Genomic DNA, 23,227 nt, shown 5'->3' with positions numbered 1-23,227 from the left:
AATAAGGTGCAGCTTTCAGAAAATTATATAAATATTTCAAACATTAGATTTCAATGAAAAAAGGAAGCATTTTAATAACATTTAACTTCAAGCATCTTGTATATTAACATCACTATAAAAATAAAGGAGGGCCAAATTATTTCTTTCCTACTAAAATAAAAAAAGAAATCAAAGGCAATGTTTTGCATTTTGCATTTAAAACAAGATAAGGTTTTTTTTTCATACATTCTATGAGGGTTCTTTCGAAAGTTCATTGTGTAAAAGAAAATGGAGGCAGATATAGACAAAGACACATATTTGATAATAATTTACAAACAAAACACTATTTTAGCATAGTCACTCAGCACATTAAGCTATTTATCACATCAAGAAACAAAGTTTTGTATGCCAGTAATATATAAGGTTAACCAAGATGTTACAGCATCTTTAAGATCTCCATCGTGATCATCAATACACCGGCCACTCGAGAATCGCCTCAAGTGTAAAAATAAATGTCACTACCAGATCAAGGCTATATGGCAGACAATATATTTGTTCCCAATTAAAAGACTCGATGAGACCTTGAATTCCACAAGTGAAATGTGGCCTGCTATTATCATGAAAAATCACTTGCTGCCAGATCAGGTCTATATGGCAGATAATTCACTGAATATTTTATCTCGGGGTGCTAAATCTACCAATATGAGACCTTTTCTGTCCCACATGATTTTGCATATGGAAGCAGTCTGAACAAAGTGTTCAACCGTAATTTCATACAGAATGGCACGCAAAACTGCAGGAAATGGTTTTGACAGCAAAAAGGTGATATTGTGAAAAGTTCATTCACATTAATGAATCAGTTCATCATTCACAGCAGATGGCCGTTTATTGCACATTTGTCCTACTTGAAACAATCGAACCCATTACCTAATTATTCCTTGCTCATAACTGTATTGCCGTATACCTCTCAGATTTGCCTATGAATTTTGAATGATTGCATATTCCTTGCATTCAAAAAGCAAACTATAGAATGAATTATACAGTCGGCAGGATCTTTCATAGTCTTTAACATCTTTAGCACAAAATTTACACATGTCAGCATTTTGTTATGTGAACTTTTCTATTATAATGCATTCTTTAGTCATCAAATATATGATACTATAAAGGGCAAAATCTGGTGGGTCCAGGAATTATTACATTCTGAATCTTGCTTTCTAAATAACCCTCACAAATAAATAAAGTTTTAGAAATCGGCAAAATATAGAACTGACACACTTTACAAATATTTATTAGCATTTCAAAACTATAAAAGGATACCAACAGCACGTTGTGCATCTTGAACAGAACCAAATCTTATTATAGCATTTCCCTGCCCTTTGAGTTCAGCAAATCGAACATCTCCTAGGAAGGAAAGAAAATATTAGTGGAGTCCAATCATTAAAACTGCTTATTTCAGAAATAAAGTCTTATTAAAATAAAGTGCATAGTATAAGAAGATAGCAATAGTCTAAGTAAATAAAAAGTTATCTTTAAATTAGAAATATCAAGTGCAAAATCACCAATGAGTTGGAAAACAAAGCATTCAATGCATTAAAAAATCAAGAGACTGACATTTCACATCTAGAATACTATTATTGAATAAAATTCAGCAAGCCCTTGGAGCCTCATTCATTTTAGAAAAGATTTCACAGCACATATGCGATATATATATATATGTATATATACTTACTTTTCTTTAAAAACACTTTTGCAGACCCCAACACTCATATAGAAGGTAAGTTAGAATTAAAACTTACTATTTACTTGCTTTAAGTATTTTTAAAATTTTCTTTATGTAGTATTTAAATATTTTCTAAATATGAAATTATATTTTTAAGTATATATTTGCTTTTTAAAAATTGTAAATGAGTTCTTTTTGTTTCTTATTGGTTTATATGGATTATGTCTAGTTCTTTTTTAGTTTCTTTTTATTGATATGCATATTCGTGTCAGGGAGGTTTCTGTAGACAAGGGTTTCTAAAATATATTGGTTTCTAGATTATTTTTTATAAAAAATTAATTTTTTTAAAAATTTAATTTTTTAAAAAAAGTTCAATTTAATACTTGACTTTACTTGCTTGTTTCTCAAAAGACTTCATTAGTATTTTCCTTTTAGAATTTTAATTCTTAAATGCTAATTTCTAAGGGTACCACTTTATTGGTATTTCTTTTTGGACATTCTTTACCTATGGTTTTGACTTTTACCCTTGCCTGCATGAATGACGAAACACGAATTGAATGATTGGAGAGTTAGGTTTGGAGGCAACTTTCCCTTGATAAGTCTGTCTCCTGCCTACTCAACAGTCATTCACTTATGCATTTAAAAAAAAAAAAAAAATTGTTTGGATTAATTTTAATTTGCTGTGAATTTATTTTCATGGATTGTTTTTGCACTTGATTTGCTTATGCCTCTGAATTTAAATGATATTGTAGATTAGTTCGAGAATTAAATCATTTATATGTTTCCACATTTTTTAAAATTTTTTAAAATTATTTTGGCTTTCTTTTTTTAAATTTTGGCTTTAAATTTGCTCTTTTACTTTTATACGTGTTTGTTAAAATTTAAATTTGTTAAAATTTAAATTTCATTACTTGCAGCAATGGCACAAAGAATATTTAATTAAATTTGTATTTAAATTAAATTTATTCTTATATATGTATATGTATATATATAATTTCAAGAGCAGGAAAGGCGAATCTTCAGTTTTATTTTCAGCATCATCTTACCGCTACACACAAGTTGACACATTAATTGTGCCTGTTCCAAAAGGCTTACATTTTTGGTAACTTTGTAGCAAGAAAGCAGCAGCAGAGACAGCAGTCCAGTTAGGTCAAAGCGTGGAAAACAAGTGCGTAATGTTCAGGATGAAATCTTAAGTAAAACTGAGTTAGTTTTGGTTCTCAAAGCATTTTGATTGGATAGTATATATTGCTATAAAATTATTATTGGCTGCTTGAGTTTTAGTTCAATTTACATCACCAGAATTACGCAGGAGTCATATGACATAGATTTCTCTCAAAATGATGCAGTGCAAATAGATTCTGCTATTTTTAGAACAAAGGGAAATTAATTTATTCTTCTACATATTCTTTATTTTTCTAACATATATATAAATCATAATTCGGATCCCCCCCTCAATTTCACTTCTTCACCTACCCACTCTTCTCTAATCTCAATTTCTTGTGCATTTTGTAATGACATATTAATTCTACTACATCTCTAACAAGAGTATATAATTATTTGAACTTTTTCATCTCATATTTTTATACAAATGGAATTAGTTTGTTCTCGAAAATGCCTTCTCAGTTCACAATATACCAATTTTTCTTCTGTTCTAGTATACATATATCTTTGTATCTGATTTTAATTAAAAGCTTTTACTTTATAAATAAAAAAGGAGAGGATATAAACATTACATATTTTTAAAGAGCATTTTATATTCATCAATTTCATTTGCATTAAATAACTTTAAAATGTTAGAAGTTTCATTAAGCTATAAAAAAACTTTTTGATTACATCTGTTACATACTTATTGACCTAAGTTTGCACACAGCCAATCAAAGTTACACACAAATTAAGAATATTCAATCTATGTTGACTGCAGAAATTTATTTACAGTTGATTTTCATGATTTTTAGCTTCTGTAAGGGCTAGATTTAAAAGAGATATCCTTACTCAACCTGTTCCTATATATAACGAGTTAAATGTTTCCCTAATGCTGCAGTTACAATATTAAGAGATTATCCTGAAAGGATTAGCTTTTCAAACAAAGATCAATTTTAAAGTTATTTTCACAGGGACCTGAGATACATCTAATAAGGACACATAAATATTTCTTTATCCAGAAGCCATACAGTGATACCTTGGATCATGAACTTGAGGCACAAATTACCTGAACAAAAAAAGCCTTCAATGCCAAACAGAGTTATGAATACTCAAGTCAACAATATACAATTTTCAACAGTGATTTTAAGTAACCTATGGCAGATAAATTAACAATCAAAGACTCTTGGAAACACTGCAGGATGAAATCAGCCTAGAGGTAAGAGTGGCAAGATTGGACAGTAGGTAGACTTTCTATATTTACAATAGGTATGCTGTCTTTAGGAAAAACCATGAAATAAGAAGTTAACAATGAAGATGTGGAAAAGTCACTACATGACCTTAAAAATTAATAGCATTAAAAAGCAATTGCGGAAATAATGTCTTCAAAAGAAAAATAAATAAATAAATATATATATACATAAAGGAAAAAAAAAATATATATATATATATAATGATCCTACTTCTCTAATTGGAGAAATTTGTGCAAAATGGAGTAAGAAGCTAGTTTCCATGTATTGATATGACCCTGATAAAACCACAGCATCGTACAGCAAAAGCAGTTTCAATGACAATGCAATGTCTCACTTCGGGAACATTTTAAATTGTAGGCAATAACAAACAATGCTGAACAAATTTTGAGCGAAACAGAGCCTAGTAAGGCTCAGAGACAATAAAAAGATGATGACCTCTAAAGTGAGACAGCAGATGCTTTTACAGACAATAGCATCAAACATTAAAATCTTTTCAGCATTTTCCCACTTGCACCAACAACATTCCTTTTGACACAAACACACATTTGGGTCATGAAGACCTGCTGCTGTTAAAATTTAATAATTCTGTATAAAGTGTAAAATTTAAACAATAAATCATTTGTATTGCAGGAATGAATTAATCCATTTCTTATTAATTCCTATGGTTTCTTTACCTGAAAATTCTACCATATGATACTTAAAAATAAAAGAAAACTTACCAATATCTCGAAATCTGTCTTTAAGATTTTGCCAACTGAAAGAACTGGGGAGCTAAATAAATAAAATATTTAAATTTTTTACTTAGAAATACAACTAATATTGCATAATTATTTAATAAATCATTTTTTTCAATAACTCAAAATCCCTTAATTTAAAAAAAAAAGTTGATCTTTAATATTTTTTCATGCTGCATATTTCGGACTTAACTTTTTTTTTTAACTTCTAGTGATACATTATATAATATTCATATTTTATATGCTGGTCTGCTTCTGATTTTTTTAAGCTAAAGATAAATTCATTTCAGACTCTTAACCAAAATTAAAACAAGATTATCAAACAAGGAATTTTAAAGTATGTAATACACATCATCTTTGACTAAAGTTTCTATACTTTTTAAAATATTATACCATTATATTCAACACACTATAGAAATGATAAATTTTCAAAGTTAAAATAAATAAAAATTACCTCGATTTTTCATTAAGTACCTTGCCTGTTAGAACAGTTAAGCCCTAGCCAAAAACACAAGTTTATGCAAGTTTTCATTTTTGCACTGACTGTTAACTGCTACTTCACTACAAATTTACACATGACTATTTAAACCAAGAATGAATGAATGAACAAAATTAATCAATTAATCCCTTACTCTACCATTAAACTCCTCAAATTTTCTCTTTAATCAAAATTCTATGCAATGAATGTGACTCAAATAAATTCTATGTTCTTGTAGAATAATCTCAACTGGTTTAATACAAAAAATGGATTTCAACCTATTTTTTCTCATACATAATAAAAATTGCATTTTCCATGCATAAAAAGCAGCAATAAAAATGCACTGCTAACCATAAAATCTACAATACCAATATGAACAAGTGAAAACAAAACTCATTTTAGATTATTTACAATACAAAGATAAAATCATTAAAATTTCAAGGAGGATGAATAAACAAAACCATGAACAACATTAATCACCAATACACAGCCATGCAAAAAGAGATTTTAAATGGCATTTTAGGTTATTACACTCCAAGAACATATCAAATAAAACAGAGTTCATTTGTTGCAATCACTGGTCACGCCAACATCGTGACATCACAAAGAAGACATGTCAAATTCAGAAAAGATCTAGTGAATGCACAATACAACACAGAAACATAACCTGCTGTATGTTGAGAAAGGGTTGAAGGCTATCTGTAACCTATGGTCATGCAATATCCTGTTGGAAGTGCTCCTAAGATATGGGATAATCAGATCATGAAACCACAAATGCAATTTATGTCAGTTTGCCTATTTTTGACCGTCAATAGCCAACACATGATTTTCAAGATGACACGACATCACACCATATATGCAAGCATTTCTTGCAACGTCCAAATCTGAAAAATAGACTGCTTATCGTATATTGATCTATAACACAGATATTTCAATCTGTATGGGCCATTTATGCAAGATGTGCGTATTTTAAGCATTGATGCATCAAGGTTGCTATGGACCACCACTTTTGGTTCTATTCATGTGAATAAATTTAAATTTCCATCACAATATCATCGCTTGGATCTTTGTATGAATATCATCTTCATCACCTAAGAAAAAGCTCCAACTGAATACTGAAATGCCATTTTTACTGGATGTTTGGAAAAGCACCAATTGAATACTGAAATGCTGTTTATTTAACCACCTTAGCAACAATGAAATATTTTCATACCTTAGCAACAATGAAATGTTTTCATCATATTTCTTTTCATGTACCTTTTTGCTAGACCAGTGACTGAAAATTATCTTGCATGGTTGATTTTGTTACAAGTTGCCAATTCTTTTGAAGCGCTATCATTGCATCAAGAAGTGAAACATCACAACATATTTGTTGTACTTATCCAAAATGCTTCAAGCAACTTTCTATAATCATACTTCTGATCACACCTTGATCTAAAGTTGCTTTAGGGGGGGGAACAATTCTAAGTTCCAATGCAATCCATTCTAAGTTTTTGACAAGTGAGTGCTAAGCGCACAATAAGTGCAGTTATCAAATAAAAGTAGAATCTCTTGCTTTTGCCTAAAGCAGTTTTAATATCATTCATGGCAGTAATAAGCTTGATAAAAAAAAAAAATTTCATTTCTAAGCATCTTGGCGATTTAAATTTTCTATCAACAAAAGCCTCGGCACTCAGTGCCATTCATGTTGCTACTATGTTCGTATGAATTTTCATTTTGGACTTTTGAAAATTTTCAACAATGCATCTTTGGGCTTTAAATATTTAGTTTAGAATATCTGCTAGAACAGCCCAATTTCCACATTTTTCACAACAGCAGAAATTATCATGTAATGACTATTTCCCAATACCAAATTTAGATTTTGATAAATTATATTCTCTGTAGATATAGACTTAGCTACATCCATTACATTTTTTGAAAAACACCTTACAATTTTCCATACGGATGAAATTATGCCAACACAAAGAGAAGAAAATTAGGTCAAAAGATTTTGTCAAGTTTCACCCATCCAGAAAAACTGAACGATAATTTCATAATTAATCTGTTTTATCTAATGTCCAGTGAAAAAGCAGATATTTTCTCATAGAAGCACAGCTGCAAAGAAGAAGAGGGGAAACCCTCAAAAAGAACGTCTTAATCAGATCAGAAAAGATAAAAAATTGTCATTTACCAAAACAAAAATTCCCTGTATATCTCTATGCTCATACAGAGTTTGTAGCCATATTTTAGTTAAAAAAATAAGTACCTGTCAAATTACATTATACTTGTAATTTAAAATATGAGAAATTCAGGATTTATTGAGAGAAAGAGCATTACTCAACCATGGAAAACAATTACAATTCTTTTCCTAACTTTAAATAACAGTTCAATTTACAGAATTAGTTAACATAAAAGGAAAAAACTATGCATAAATTATATTACAATATTTAATGATGAAATTTAAGTTCAAAATAGAGAAAATAAATAATAAGCCATATTTATTATATTCGCTTGGCACCTAAAATTAATAAAATTTATTTTCTCACTCATATTAATATTTAAATAATTTAACATAAATCCAAAATTCTGAATATTTTCTAAATTTTCATTGTATAACAGTTTTTCCTTAACAGATATTACAAGCAAAGTAATTTAAGAAAAAATAAGTATTTAAAAAAAAAAAAAAAAAAAAAAAATTCTGAAATTAGAAGACGGGAAATTGCTTCATGCAGTCATCCTTTAACAGTAAAAGCTTAACTAACCGGCATACTCGGAAATTGCCGAATATCTGAAAATTACGGATAATCGAGCGTAACAGGAAAAAGTGGAAGGGGGTAGATTGTGGCCACTTTTTATTTTCCAGCTAAATAATTCTTTTGACATTTCGATATGTGCATAATATAAAAATAGCGCTATGGAACTGAAAAATAATTCTGAACTAAAAAAAATTTTGAGATCTAATGCATACCTTATAAAAACATGCAGTTCTTATAGATACAATTCAAATGTGCATCACAAGAAAACAAATGATTCTTTATGTAAAAAATTAAAATTCGCTTTAGTTCAATAACTTTTAACCGTGTTCTGATGAAAATTTCAAAACAAGATTTTTAAATACAAATTACACTGCTTAAAAAGTAAAAGTAACTATGGGGCTCAGTATCACAATTTAAAGTTTTGAAAGTTTCAATGGTTCACCTGATATAACATATTTATGAAGCCTTTATTTATTTCTTATTTATGAAATAGAATTATAAACTTCAGTTCAAGCTAATATGAATATCAATCTGCAACATACTACTAAAATTACAGTACAGATAAGATTTCCGAAAATAATTCTTCTTCATATTATGAAGCAACATATTAAGAAAAAGCAGCAATATGGAATGCTGTATTTTAAAAATCACAGCTGTTTAGAATAAGCCTTTTGAGTATATACATCAAAAACAACCAATTCAAAAACTGAGCATTTAAGTCTGAAAACTAAATTTCAATGTAATAAATTATTTTGTACATTTTTCAAACAACTTTAATTTCACGAAGACCAACAAAATTTAGTTCTTCAAAATTTTCAATTAGTAACCTCATTAATAGATTAAAAATTAAACATTTTGCTCAGTTCGTTCAATTGATACACAAAAATCTTCTAAATCTGATATCAGACCATTAACCCCCACCCCCCCATAAAAAAGCAGACTTCCTGAAAAAATTGACACTACATACAACGTACTTGTAAAGGCGCGTCAAAGACAAAAGAGCTTAAAAAGCGTTTTTTTTTTTTTTTTTTTTTTTTTTTTTTTTTTTTTTTTAGTCCAAAGGGGTTTTGCTCCTGAAGGACTATTGTTTTTGTTTTGCGATTTTGCGTTGGTTCACTATAAATGTCAGTTTCACTTTTCCAACCTGTTGCCACCAAATGTTAGAATCCTGCATTATATTTAAGAAATTAAATAATGAAAAATCTGCATATATGTATATTTCTTGCATTGTGATAAAACAAAGGTACATAGAGCCATTGAATTTTGAATGATGTAATCCTCCTGTGAATATGGGCATGTGGAAGCCCAAATTTGGAATTTGTTTTATTATCAATTTCATATTTTGTAAAACTAACGTATTTTTGATTAACAAATTCAAGAATTTCAAAGCAAGCAATTATCAACATTGTACAGAAAAAACATTTTTATCTCCAACGCACGAGACTATGTATCGAAAATTCTAAAGATATGCTCAATTTAAAACTATTTTGCGATATTGCCCTTGAACTGAATTTTATGGTTTAAGTGCAAAGAACGTGATATTTAATAAATAAAGATAGCAGACAAAATGTTAAAAAATTGCCCCTTTAGACATCATTTAAAATCTGAAACCTTTGAAATTTTGTTCTTCTTGAGTTGCATATATTATGTACATTGATGAGATTTTTCCTATAAGATTACATTGCAACAGAATGGGCACCTTTTAAATATGAAAGCACAAATGGACTTACATTTTTACTTTTTTTTTAAAATGACTGCAGCTTGTATACTCACTGATATACAAAGTGACGAGAAAACAGGACTGAAAATTTGTGTTCACCTTAATTTGTGCTCAAAGCAGAAATTCCAACACATTAACACTGTTGATTCCCTTAACAAAGATATAATTTATTTCATTTTTATTTCTTCCTGACTATAACATGCTACACGCACTCATAATGCCATTTCATTTTAAGGGGAAGACAATAAGCAGTGTAATTACTACTTTAGTTTCAGATGAAAAACCAATATGTCATGTCAATAATAAGCAATCTGTAATTTCAGAAGAATGCACTTTGTTCAGGTTCTTATTAACCGCCTCTTCAGCCAGAAGCTAAACTTTATTTCTTGCTTTACCTATCAGATAACAAATCTTGTGACCAAATTCTTTTCTAAATGCAGCAGGCAAGGCACCTATTAGTTAAAGTAAAAATATAATCATTATATGCATAAGCATGCTTTGTAAATATAGCTCATCTTTAAAAACAAAGCAGAAGTTAAAATATTTTCTACAATTTAACTTGTCTTTATTACAAGATTCCTGAATTTCCAGGTAGCGGGAATTCCTAATCTCCTCTCCAAAATCTGTAACTGCTTTGCTGTTCATACAAATAGTAAAAAAAATTATACTCAAAACCTAATCAGAAAACAATTTCAAGAAGACAAAACACGTTTTAAAGATTTTTTACCATACAAATACTTTTCACCCAAACAAAAATTTCAAATGGATAAATATGCATATTCACTTCACATGGCTATAGCAACTGAAGCATTATACGACATCCCTTCCTACCTACATAACACTCAAAGCTGGCTTTCACAATAAACCAACCACTAAGAACATCAATATTAATTTTCCAGCTAAGCAATGCATTTTTTATAAAAGCTATAATTTTACTTTTAATATAAAATAATTATAAAAAGATGTAACCAGAAGGTATTTCTGCTGACAGAATTACAATGGAAAATTGATACAACAGTTCTCGTTCTGGCAGGATTATGATTGATCACATCAAATTGACATTCTTGCATAAGACATCATATTGCTTCAGTTACCAGATGCCTCTATTTTCTGAATTAACATAAAAGTATCAGAGTGCAACCAACTCTAACATCTATTTACAGTTTCATAACAACAAGTAATAACAGTTTACAATTTCATCTCCTTTCATTTCAACACAACCAATGCCCATATTCAATCACAGTTATCTTGCTTTATCTTCTAAATTCCCATCAATATAATATATTTCCATCTAAGCATACTCTGCCTTCAGAGTTTACTGCTGAATTCAGTTACCAAAAAAAGAGTATATCTGATTTCCAAATTTCAGTCCATTATAAAAGTAACTTAAATAACTGCAAAGAAAATACTGCCGTCTAAAACACATATAACAACAAAACAAGTACTTCACTACAAGAAAATTTATTAATTATGAAACTATATTTTTTGGTGATAGTTGTGCATCTAACTTTTAATTTTAAAACTTGCCACTAAAAAAGGGAGGGGAGGACTACTATTAAACAAAGATTCTTTTTATCCATACTTTGAACAAAGTTCAGGAACAAATCAATTCATCATTTGTCAAAACAGAATGAACACTTGGGGGGGGGGGGGAAATGTTTATAGCTAAGTAACATTACTTAAGCAGCACCTACTTAAGTACTAGAACCAGTGTTGCCACTTTATTTTAAGAAACAACAAAGAAGTATCTCCAAAAATATACAAGCTTTATAGCAGTCAAAAATATTTACAAGAGTAGATTAAGAAGTTACTAACTTCTTTTAACCAAATCAGTATAAAAACAACTTCTTTATTTTCTTATTTGAAAGAACATATATATATATATATATACACAGTACAAAGTCCGTAATCCGGATGTCCATTATCTGGAATGATCTATAATCCAGACCTCAAAGCCACAAACTTTTTAATTTTTGTATGCTTTACGCATGTGCACATTGAAAGAAATGTTTAATAAAGTAAACAAATATATATTAAGCTTTTTTTCGTAAAATTTGATTTAGATAGATCCTTTAGATCATATTTGCTCTTTATTTCATAAATTACAGTTTCATATATTTAATTGTATAATTTCTGCATGCCATCTTACCAGATTTAAATTGATGATCTATAATCCAGAAAAACTCCTAATCCAGAATCGCCGAGGTCCCAATGAGTCCGGATTACTGACTTCATACTGTATTATATAATTTTAACAAGTGACTAATGTATTATATGGAAGAGGGGAAAAACGTGGTAAAATCTCGACCCAGAATTTTATTTTTTTCTTTCAAAAACTGCATTTACTCATGCATAATGTAAGTTAATATTTACCTCCCATTGACAAGAATTCTTTAAATAATTTGAATTATTAAAAATTCTGAAAATAAAATTTACAGTAAGTTATAGGATATTAACCAGCAACTGCAAAATTTTTTCCTCTTAATTTACACTTATTTCTGGGTGTCTAGATTGGCATAGAGTAGGAATTCTCAACGTTTTTGTCCCTAAGAGCACATACTAAAATATCTATTGGATGGCGGGCACCATTTAGTTTTTCATGGTGAATTTACAGTATGATAGAATTAATAATACATGCACATGAAAAAAAGAGATCAGTCGCATTTCGTTTTGGGCTGGTATCCGTGTTGGACACAATTCCTATTTAATTAAAAATGAGAAAAATTTCACGTAGAATTTTATTGAAAATTAAAACATTTTTATTGTGATCACACAGCGGCGGGTGCCATGGTGCCTGCGGGCATACACTTGAGAACCCCTGGCACAGAGAGTGGAAATTGGAATACAGATGGAATCTGCCATGAGTCCCAAATGGAGATAGACATTTAAGTAGCCCTCACAGGAAAATAAAATTCACATTGACAATAAATAGTAAATATATTCTAAAACCATCAGAGAACACGGCAATACACAGGAGTTGGAAATTATGTACATAACATAAAAAATAACCACTGTTGCCAACCTAATTAAAGTTACCAAATTTCCACTATAAGGTATTTCTCCCGCCTTCTTAGTGTTTGCATGCTGGAAGCGTATTCCAGAGGTCTGTGGTTCGATTCTCGGCGAGGTTTTTGCTTATTTTTCAAACATCCTGCTTCCAAAAAAAATCCTAATACCTCTACACCACTACTAAAATAAATCCCCAAATGGGGATCATGGCAGTTAATAGGTTAAGATATCCTCCTCAGTTTTATGTTTTTTTTAAGTTGTACGCTTTTGCAAATGCAAACATGCTTAAAGTACAGTTTTTATATATTTTTATTAAATGGTTTCCGACTTCATCTACTGGAACATAGCTTAAAATAATATTTTACTTTTCGTTACAAATACAGAAATAAAAATTATGATATTTATATTATGCAAAAGATATTTAAAAATTACATTATAACTAAAAATACTATGCAGCAAAAGAAAGCAATTTTAATTTTTGACAAAATGAACTTTACCAGGAGAACAAATCAAGTTATATGTGTGCGTGCATAAATTAAAAATAATAAATAAGTTCACATAATCTGGTAGTTAAACCACATGCTGAAATCTGAGACAATCACAAATTTATAATTTTGACCGAATTTTATCTTACTTTTTTATACATAATTTTTACAGTTGTCTCAATTCATTTTGGCTCATATTAAAGATTAACTACAGAAAATATTTATTTACCACAGATTAACATTTACCATTCAATAAAGTATAGTATAAAATTTTACTAATATTTTCCTTATCGAAAAAAAAATTATGTAAAACTATTTTCTACAACTAAGCACAGTAGAATATCTAATTTTTTTTTTGGTTTAAATTGATAATTTTCCCTTCATTCTATTTCTTCATTCAAAACTTCTGAATTACTGAGTTAAAAATCCTTTCAATAATGAATTCCATTGACCCTATCCTGCTGATCATTTTACTTTTGAACTTGAAACATCCAATTACCTTCCAATGCTTGACATCTTGGCCACATACAACATATGCAACTTCATTACTATTGTATATAGTAAAACTTTACCATCCACACTACACATTCGTATCACTCCACTAAACACAGGTTCGCTTTAATTTATTCTTCTGTTTTCTCTTTTAAACTGGCTCTTGATTGAGAACTAAATGGCTTAAAAGCAGATGCTATTTAGAGGTCATTTTACATATAATTATTGACAAAACGATTTTAAAAAAAATCACATTTCAACATTTTAGGAGCATTTTAGCTATGAAACTGCATGTACTTCATAAATTCCACTTTTGGGTCATGTTCTCTGCTATCAAATAAATTTGCTGTTCCATACTTACAGGTACCATTCTAGATATGAACTACTGGGGTATATAAATGATTCTTTGCCAATGAGGTTTTACATTGGTCAAACTACGAAAGCATTAAAATTTCACGCTAAGAAACATGAGGCATATGCTAGCAAAAAGAAACAAATACAACCTCTACTGCCCACCACTGTTGATTAGAAAAATCGCATTTTCCATCGGCCAAAATTATTAAAAACTGCTGGCGAATTAGATTTTCTACAAGCATTTCACATTCGAAAAATCCCCTAGTTAATGATCCCAATTTTAATTTGACTTTATCTTCAGCTATTAAGGAAATTATTTCATAATTTTCATATTTAACCAACAGACGGTTAGCTTAACTTTCCTCATCTTGTTAGTGAATGAACACAAGCTTCTCTTTTACCACTTGCATTTCTGCAGCTGAAGAAGGTTATATGTTTAAACCTTTGAAAATAATTCTGAGAATTTACCAGTATTAGGATGATTTGTGCTGCCTCGACATCTCCAATAAAACCAAAATATATTATTGCAGCAGAAATATTCATGTTTAAATTTAAAACTTGTTCTTCTACCTTAAGAATTTCATTTTCATTTAATTCATTCTTCCAATATTAACTAAATTTTGCAAGCCAAGATATAATATCAACACTAAAAAAAGGAATTAAGAATTTTTAGTCCAAAGGGGCTTTGTCTCTGACAGACTATTGTTTTCGTTTTGCGATTTTGTGCTGACAACTTTAAAAGGCTGTATCACTTTTCAAATCATCGCCACCAAATACTATCACACTGTTTAATATTTGAAGAAATAAAATAATGAGGAATCTGCATAAATGAATGTATGTTTCTCGCATTGTGATAACAAAAACGGTACCCAGAGCCATCCAATTTTGAATAACGTAATCCTACAGCGAATATGGGCATCTAAAACCCCAAATTTGAAATTTCTTTTATTATAGATTTCATATTTTGTAAAACTTTAGCAAATTTTTGATCAACAAACTCAGGGATTTCAAAGTGAGCAATGGCAACGTTGTACAGAAAAAACATTTTTATCAATTCAAAATTATTTTGCAATATTGCTCTTGAACTGAATTTTATGGTTTAAGCGCGAAGAACATGATATTTAATAAATAAAGGCACCACACAAAATGTATAAAAAATCACCCCTTTGGATGTAATTTAAAATCTGAAACCTTTCAGACTTTATTTTAAATAATTCAGACAGTCAAAAACAGTAACATTTTAACAGATATACAAATCGGAGCAATAAATTTACTAAGAATTAATGCAATGGGTTTAAATAAAAACATATTTTAATCGAACTGCCAAAACACTAAATTCTAATCTGCCATTCTAATCGAACTGCCAAGTCACAAAACCCAGTAATTTTCTGGGGATTTTAATATCAGCTGCATTCATATTTTGTGGTTTCGGCTCGCTACAATTAAAATATGAGATTGCTAGCTTTCTTCTTTTTTGGGGGGTAAAAGGAATTCTCTATACATCAAATCTCCACTTTCCTCCTGAAAAGGTCCTCTGAATATTCTCCAATAACTAGATAATAAATCAATTTCAATCATAGATAAAGATGGGCCTAAAAATCTCATAAAATATTTTATATAGAATTTAGAAATATACAAGTCTTTAAGACATATTTCTTTTTTAAAGCCCTGTTTATAAATTAATAATGTTTTTCATGAAAAAAATAATATAAAATGATATTCAAAATGATAATTATAATAACATTAGCATATATTTGTATATTATCGCAATAACATATACATGTAACATTTTCTTTCAGAATCTACCAAATTAATAAATCAAGAATAGATTTATTTAGCATGTTAGGGTTACAACAAAGAAAATTTTTATATCTTCATAATCAATTTAATAACACTTAAGTTCAAATCCATTCATTTTCAAATATATCATATTTATTCAAAAGCAAGAAAAGCAGGCAATTAAAATTGAAGTATGTGATGTTAAACCACTTTGATAAAATGAGATAAAGCGATAACACTGGTTCTAGAGTGCACTTTGTACCAAGCAATAATCAACAGCAAATTTGTTTTAAACTTTAATATTAGTCAATAAAGAAAAAAATTATGCCCAAAAAACCTATGTTTGATTCACATATCCAAAACAGCGTAAGAGTTTGGGGACAGGTGGAGAAATGCTTCCACAATACTTATGCTCCGAGCAAAAAAATAAATAAACACAGCATACTAGCCAACTCTGATCTTGGTAACTGTATCCAACAAATTGTATTTACACAGACTTCTCATTAACATCATTTTCAGAAATACTAAATTAGTCCAAACAAAACTTGAAGTAGAACACACAAAATAGTTAATAAAAGTGACGTACATTTCCCAATAATACTGTATCAGAAACATTTGGGTTGTTGTAGGAATCATTAGGTCGATCAAAATTATCTCGAAAGCCTCGAGAAACTCCACTTCCAAGCTGATATGGAGCATCTCGACCCATGCTATCCATGGCAGAGCGTCCCATGACATTGCCACTTGGCATCATGGAGGATGATCCTCCCATTCCCATGCCAACATTAGGAGAAGGAACACCCATGTTTGAGCCAGTCATGCCTAAGCTCATACCAGAGGCACCCATCATTCTGTCAGCATTATTCATACCCAATCCTCCTGCAGGAGCGAGACCCATGCCAGATGACGGTAACATTCCTAAATTACTTGAACCAACACCAATGCCACCACCAGACATTCCACCTCCTACACTGCCTGAAACGAAATCATGACATATTACCTGCAAAGAAACTATTAATATTTTTAAAGAACTGCATGACTTCTTTTCACATACATACACTCCAAAAAAGACAAAACGTGCCTCATACTCATATATCCACACCTTTAATAGAGAAGACTTAATCACTTTCAGCACACTGTTAAACAAACCAATATCACATATATTCTAGATACATCTTTCATTACTAGCAACATTTAAAATTTTTGTAAGACACCTAACAATCCTCTTCTATCTTAGAGACTGAGAGAACAGCAATACTGAAAATTTCTAATTATGTGAGATATCTGGTTGATGTTACACAACTAAATATTCTGCAATTCGCTTCTAAATATACTTTTCATTTTGGGACAAATAGACTGCTCTTAAAAACTTTATAATATAATGGTTTATTCACATACTTTCCAAATGATTTTTGAAAATGTTTCAAATGAAAACTTTAAAAATTTTATTAGTAAAATAAAATCAGGTTTCAGATGCAAAAGTATTTTCTTGAAAGATATAAAGCAAAAAAGAAAAGTTAAAAAATTCCCACTATCTTCAATGTAGTTTTAATGCTAGAAAATATGCATTGAATGAGACACGTTCCCGAATATTAACATTATATTTTCGTATTAAAATTAATTAGTAATTTATTTATGAAAGAAATTAACAATACCATTCAAATTTTTCAGTAAGGAAAATAAAAATACTTGTAAAGACCAGAATATCATAATATGGGAAATAATCCAGTTACAACTAAGAGCAACTACTTCTGAATTAAAATCCAAACCACAATAAGATGATTTTCAATGGCACTAATCTTCTGCTAAATACTCGCTTCTACTAAAACAGAAGCCAATTACATTGAATAAAAGAAAAAATTGTTTAAAATTCAATTAAATGCAAGAAAACCACAAATTTAAATACACAAGACATTCAGGTCAAATTAAGAGAAGCAGATGACACAAATTATTATGCATAGCTGTTTCACAGCAAATTTTAATTCAAAATATTAAAACATACTTCAATTACTTTACAAAAAGCAGAGAATACAGAAAATCTGCAAACAAAAGTTACAGACAATAAAAAAATTAGAGAAAAGTACCTTGTCGGATCTTAACTAGAGTACCAAATTTTTTGTAATTCTTTGTTACAGCGGCCACTGAGATTGAACCACCAATCAACAGAGACATCTCGCCAAAATCTGCATGTTACTGTCTTGTTATGAACTTTGTACATATATAGATACTGTTTTAGTGAAATCATATGTAAAATTGTTGTATTTCTTTTGTATAATGTAAGATGAAAATCTAGAGGAGCAAAGCATGCCAGAAAATTAAGAATACTGGGGGAGGTCTTTAACATTTAGTAAATAGCTATCTCGCTAATTTGGCAAGATATTGGCTAAGCTGGGAACAGTTTTGGAGACTCATTTTTGACACAAAATTGGGTGAAAAGTTGTTAAATTTCACATCATTTTGGTTTGGTCTGTGTATCATTGTAACAGACATTCCAACTGAATAACTGTAATTGATTTCAGATGTTCTGTAACCATACTCAACTAGCCTTCCAGTAATTTGGAAAAGCAGAAAGTACTAGAAATATCTTGGCGGCCAGGTGAAACTGGAGAGAGCATCTGCTGTGAGTATTAGTTGTTGGCTGTTAATTCGGCACGAGTTCGGATTACTCAGATATCTTTGCTTTAGATGCTCTTTGCATCATATTGTATTTAATGTTCTTAGTAGTTTGAAGCGTTTTGTATAACATTCTTAGGAGTTCTCTGCAATACTGTGAACACCTGTACAAGCATTTCTGAGGAAAGCTTCAAACTTTGAAGTGCTTTTTTTCATAAAATAAATTTGATTAACCAATCATTTGACCTGTGTGCATTCAGTCTATTACAAACCATACACAAAAAATATAGTACATTAGCAACGGCTGTTTCTTCTCATGTATTAGCACTGTGTCGCATTTTTGCTAATGTTCTTATATTATTCATTTTTGATGAAGGTTTTAAATTCACATTGTTTATTTAAAAATATATTCATTTCCTCCTTTTGTGTGTGTGTGAATTAAATTAACATTTTTTAAAGAGGTCTTTTACCAGAAACACAAGCTTGCAAAAATTGCCACAACATTAAACTTAATGTTAACAGCAAAATTATCTGGAAGTGCTATGTTAAAATTTGCAAAACAAAGAAGGGCCTAAATGTTGGAAATTAGTTCAGCATTTCCAGAATATTGCTCATCAATGCTATTAAAATTAGTTCAGTAGTTCCAGAATATTGCTCATCAATGCTATTAGATTTATCTATTCTTGCGCAGAGGAGTTGATGTCCATGAAATAACAAACAGCTTAATATGTGCGAAAGTGCTGAGGTTGATGGGAACAATTACATGTGATGAAATAATGATAATAAGGGATATGGATTCTGTGGTATATCGAGAACTATTGATGTGTATACCATAATCAGACTTTAAGCACCAAGCATCGAAGCGCGGGCAGTAGAAAAGGACTGGAATGGGAATGGCTGTAAATATGAGTAGCTATAAATATAAGTGTGTATGCGAGTGATGAAATATTTTATATATAGTATAATAAAAGTAGCATGCAGTTTAAAAGAGTGTATCTTGTGAAATAATTACCCACTAAAAGATACACAACAGCTGGCGATGAGGATGTGAGATTTAAAAAAAATTTTCATAATGCAATTTGAATAAGGATTTAGGTGATTCCTCGAAGTCTGCTCAATTTTATAATCATTTTTCTTTCGGAAGACTCATCATGGAGCAGCTTTACTGAGTTAATAGCACAGATTAGAGCTCTAATGGAGACACTTTCTACAGTTATTACTCCACAGATGGACAATTCGAAACCTTCGGTTCAGTTTGAAAAATATAATGAACACGAAGAACAGTTTGATTCGCTTCTATTGAAATTCGAAAGTTATTTAGATATACAAAATGTTTCACACAATAAGCGTGGGAAAGTACTGATTTTTAGTTTGTCCGGAAAAATGTATAGTCTCTTAAAAAAACTTGCTAGCTCCCGATAATCCTTCCGATAAAGATTATGATGTGTTAAAAACAACATTAAGAAATCATTTAAATCCTAAGCCACTTATAATTCCTAGCAGACGTATTTTTAAATCGAAAGCAGCACGAGGGGGAAACAATAAGTGTGTATATGACAGAGTTAAGGTCACTTGCCATACCGTGTGCTTACGATCAGAACATGTTAAATACGATGTTGCGGGATGTATTTGTTAGTGGGTTTAGAGATAGGGCTATTCTGGATAGAATTTTTGAGCAGGATAATATCAGTTTAGATGATACTTTAACAATAGCTTTGGCAATGGAAAAAGCGTTAAAAGATGCAAATGAAATAATTGGGAAACCAATAGAAATTAAGGAATTTAGTGCCAGGAATAAAGGTAAATCTAAGTAAGTCGCTCCAAAACAAAACTTTGCAGCTAAGAGTGCTAAGGGAAAATTGTATTCGCGATGTACGGGAACTGACCATGATAGAAATTCTTGCAAATTTAAGACAAGTATCTGCAGATTTTGTAAGAAAATCGGGCACATTGAAAGAGTATGCTACAATGCTAAAAATCCTGAAAAAACAAAAGCGAAACAAAAACAATTAGATGTAGGAAATGAAAACACAGTTCTTCTAAACAGCATACATTCCAGTGAGGTGAAAAATAGGAAACCACCCATAATGGTTCAAGCAAACATGGAAGAGAAACCGGTAGCTATGGAACTGGTTACAGAGGGTGTGGAATCAGTACTGAGTTTTAAAAATTTCAAGCAAATTTCGAAAAAGAAAATTAAAAATATAAGTATGGTATTTAAAACATATAATGGCGAAAAACTAATATCTTTAGGATTTACTACAGTTAAAGTAAAATATAAAGGTCAAAATAAAAACTTAAACCTTTATATTGTTAAAGAAAACCTTCATACAATATTTGGTAGAGAATGGCTTTCAGAGATAAATTTAGATTGGTCCTCAATAAAGTCAATCTGTCTTTCAAAAGAGTAATTTAAATAAATTACTGGAACAATATAAGGAGATTTTTGGCGGAAAATTAGGAGAGATAAAAAATTATGAGGTTCAACTTGAAACCAAATGTTTTACCAAAATTTTTAGAGTTAGGCAAGTACCATTTGCATTAAAGGGCCTGATAGATGAAGAAATTGATCGTTTAGAAAAAGAGAGTATAATTGAAAAGGTTGAAACTTTCGAACGGGCAACTCCAATAGTACCAGTAATTAAGCCGGATGGCTCTATACGATTGTGTGCCTACTACTCGGTGACAGTAAACCCAAATATTGTTACTCATCAACACCCTTTGCCGACCAGAGAGGAAATATTTTCATGTTTGAGCGGGGTAAAGCATTTTTCAAAAATTGATTTTAAACATGCTTATTTACAAACAAAAGTACACCCTGAGACTCAAAAATTATTAACAATAAACACACAGAAGAGATTAACGTTCGGGCTAAATGCAGCGCCAGCAATCTGGCAACATTACGTAGACGGACTATTCCACGGAACAGAAGGGTGTAAGGTCTCTATGGATGATGCGCGGATAACAGGGGGTGGGATGATGACGCACATTTAAATACTTTAAAAAATTTCTTTGAGAAATGTAAAACTCATGAACTGAAATTAAATTTAGAGAAAAGTAAATTTTTTCAGAATGAGATAACATTTTTAGGTCTTAAAATTGATGCTAATGGTTTACATAAAACTGATGAAAAAATATCAGCGATTGCAAAAGCCCAAAACCCAGAAACGTCCAGGAAATTCAAAGCCTTTTGGGATTGGTTAATTTTTATGGAAACTTTTGCCCTAAATTAACGACAATTGCAAATCCCTTATATCAATTAACTAAGAAAAACTCAAAATGGGTTTGGACGAAGGATTGTCAGAGGGCTTTTCTAAACATTAAAAAAGAATTGTGTTCACAAAAGTTTTGATGCATTATGATCCAAAATTGCCCTTAATATTGGCAACTGATGCATCACCAGTAGGGTTAGGTGCGGTACTTTCTCACAAACTTCCTGATGGAATAGAAAGGCCAATTTCATATGCTTCAAGAACACTGACTGAAACAGAAGAAATATTCTCAAACCAATAAAGAAGCTTTGTCAATCATTTGGGGAATAAAAAAAAATTTTCTGTACTTAAAAGGCAAGAAATTCACATTAATTAAAGATCATAAACCTCTTATTGCAATTTTCGGCTCAAAGAAAGGCATGCCAGTTTTGGCAGCAACAAGACTCCTACATTACGCTTTGGCTTTACAGTCATTCCAATTCGATATTATTTACCAAAAAACAAACGAGCATGGTAATGCTGACTTTATATTATGATTGCCGACGAACTCAGAGGAACTGTCTGTTCAGGATGTAACTATTTTTCAATTACACCAGATTGAAACTTTTCCAATCACGGACAGAGATTTGGCTAAAGAAACTGAAATTGTTGCAGAACTCAGTGCTTTGCTACGAATACTTCAAAGCGGCGGTGAATTAAAAGGAAGGGAGATAGAGTACAGTCTCCAAGATGGCTGTATAATGTATGGTCAATGCGTTTGTATTCCAAAACGATACCATGATAATGTTTTGAGAGTTGCACAACAGACACTTAGGGACTGTAAAGATGAAAGCAATTGCTAGACATTACGTATTTTGGAACGGTATAGATAAAGATATCCCAAAAACTTTTCTGAATGTGCAAAACATTGGGAGTACCCGAGCGCTCCAATGGAACATATTCACATGGATTCTGCAGGACCTGTTTTTGATAATCATCAATGCTCACTCAAAATGGCTAGAAGCCTATCCAATGAAATCTAGCTCGACTTTCAAAACAATAGAATGTTTACAGGACTTTTTTGCACGATTCGGATAACCAGTATTGTTAGTGAGTGATAACGGACCACAGTTCACTTCACACGAGTTAAGAACAACGCAAAATTATCCAGGAAATTTCAGACAAAAACTCAGTACATTTTTGATGCGATATAGGAAAGCTCCGAATTTAACTACTCTACAGAGCCCTGCAATGCTACTGCTGAAGAGGAAAATTCGAACAAGAATATATTTATTGAGACCAGATCTCAAAAGGAGGGTGGAAGACAGAATTCGAAAAGGAACCTACGTGTTTGCAGACCGAGGATTTAGAGCAGGAGATACAGTGGGAGTAAGAAATTATCGTCAAGGTGATAGACAATGGAGATTTGGAACAGTCCAATCCAAGCATGGGCAGCTTCATTACATCATAAATGTAGATGGTCAGCTATGGCGACAACATATCGATCAGATGCGTGATGGAGGAACCGTAATAGATGAGGGG

General features: G+C 30.8%; 1 protein-coding gene across 1 annotated transcript in view; it reads right to left on the bottom strand.

Annotated features, from left to right (window-relative positions):
• LOC118199073 (myelin expression factor 2-like) overlaps positions 1-23,227 on the bottom strand; it is a 91,187-nt gene that overhangs the window by 816 nt on the left and 67,144 nt on the right. Inside the window, exons 11-13 of the mRNA XM_085825535.1 lie at positions 16,468-16,856; positions 4,815-4,866; positions 1,297-1,380 (exon numbers count right to left, since the gene is read on the bottom strand). Coding sequence (XP_085681661.1) covers positions 1,297-1,380; positions 4,815-4,866; positions 16,468-16,856 — 525 coding nt within the window. The remainder of the gene's footprint in view (positions 1-1,296; positions 1,381-4,814; positions 4,867-16,467; positions 16,857-23,227) is intronic.

Source organism: Stegodyphus dumicola, chromosome 10 (genome assembly GCF_044657685.1).
Source record: "Stegodyphus dumicola isolate Sdum_Otavi_A_Nest chromosome 10, ASM4465768v1".
In the NCBI taxonomy this organism is placed as follows: domain Eukaryota; kingdom Metazoa; phylum Arthropoda; class Arachnida; order Araneae; family Eresidae; genus Stegodyphus; species Stegodyphus dumicola.
The sequence above is the reverse complement of the archived record's forward strand: the minus strand, read 5'-3'. Positions and strand labels throughout refer to the sequence as shown.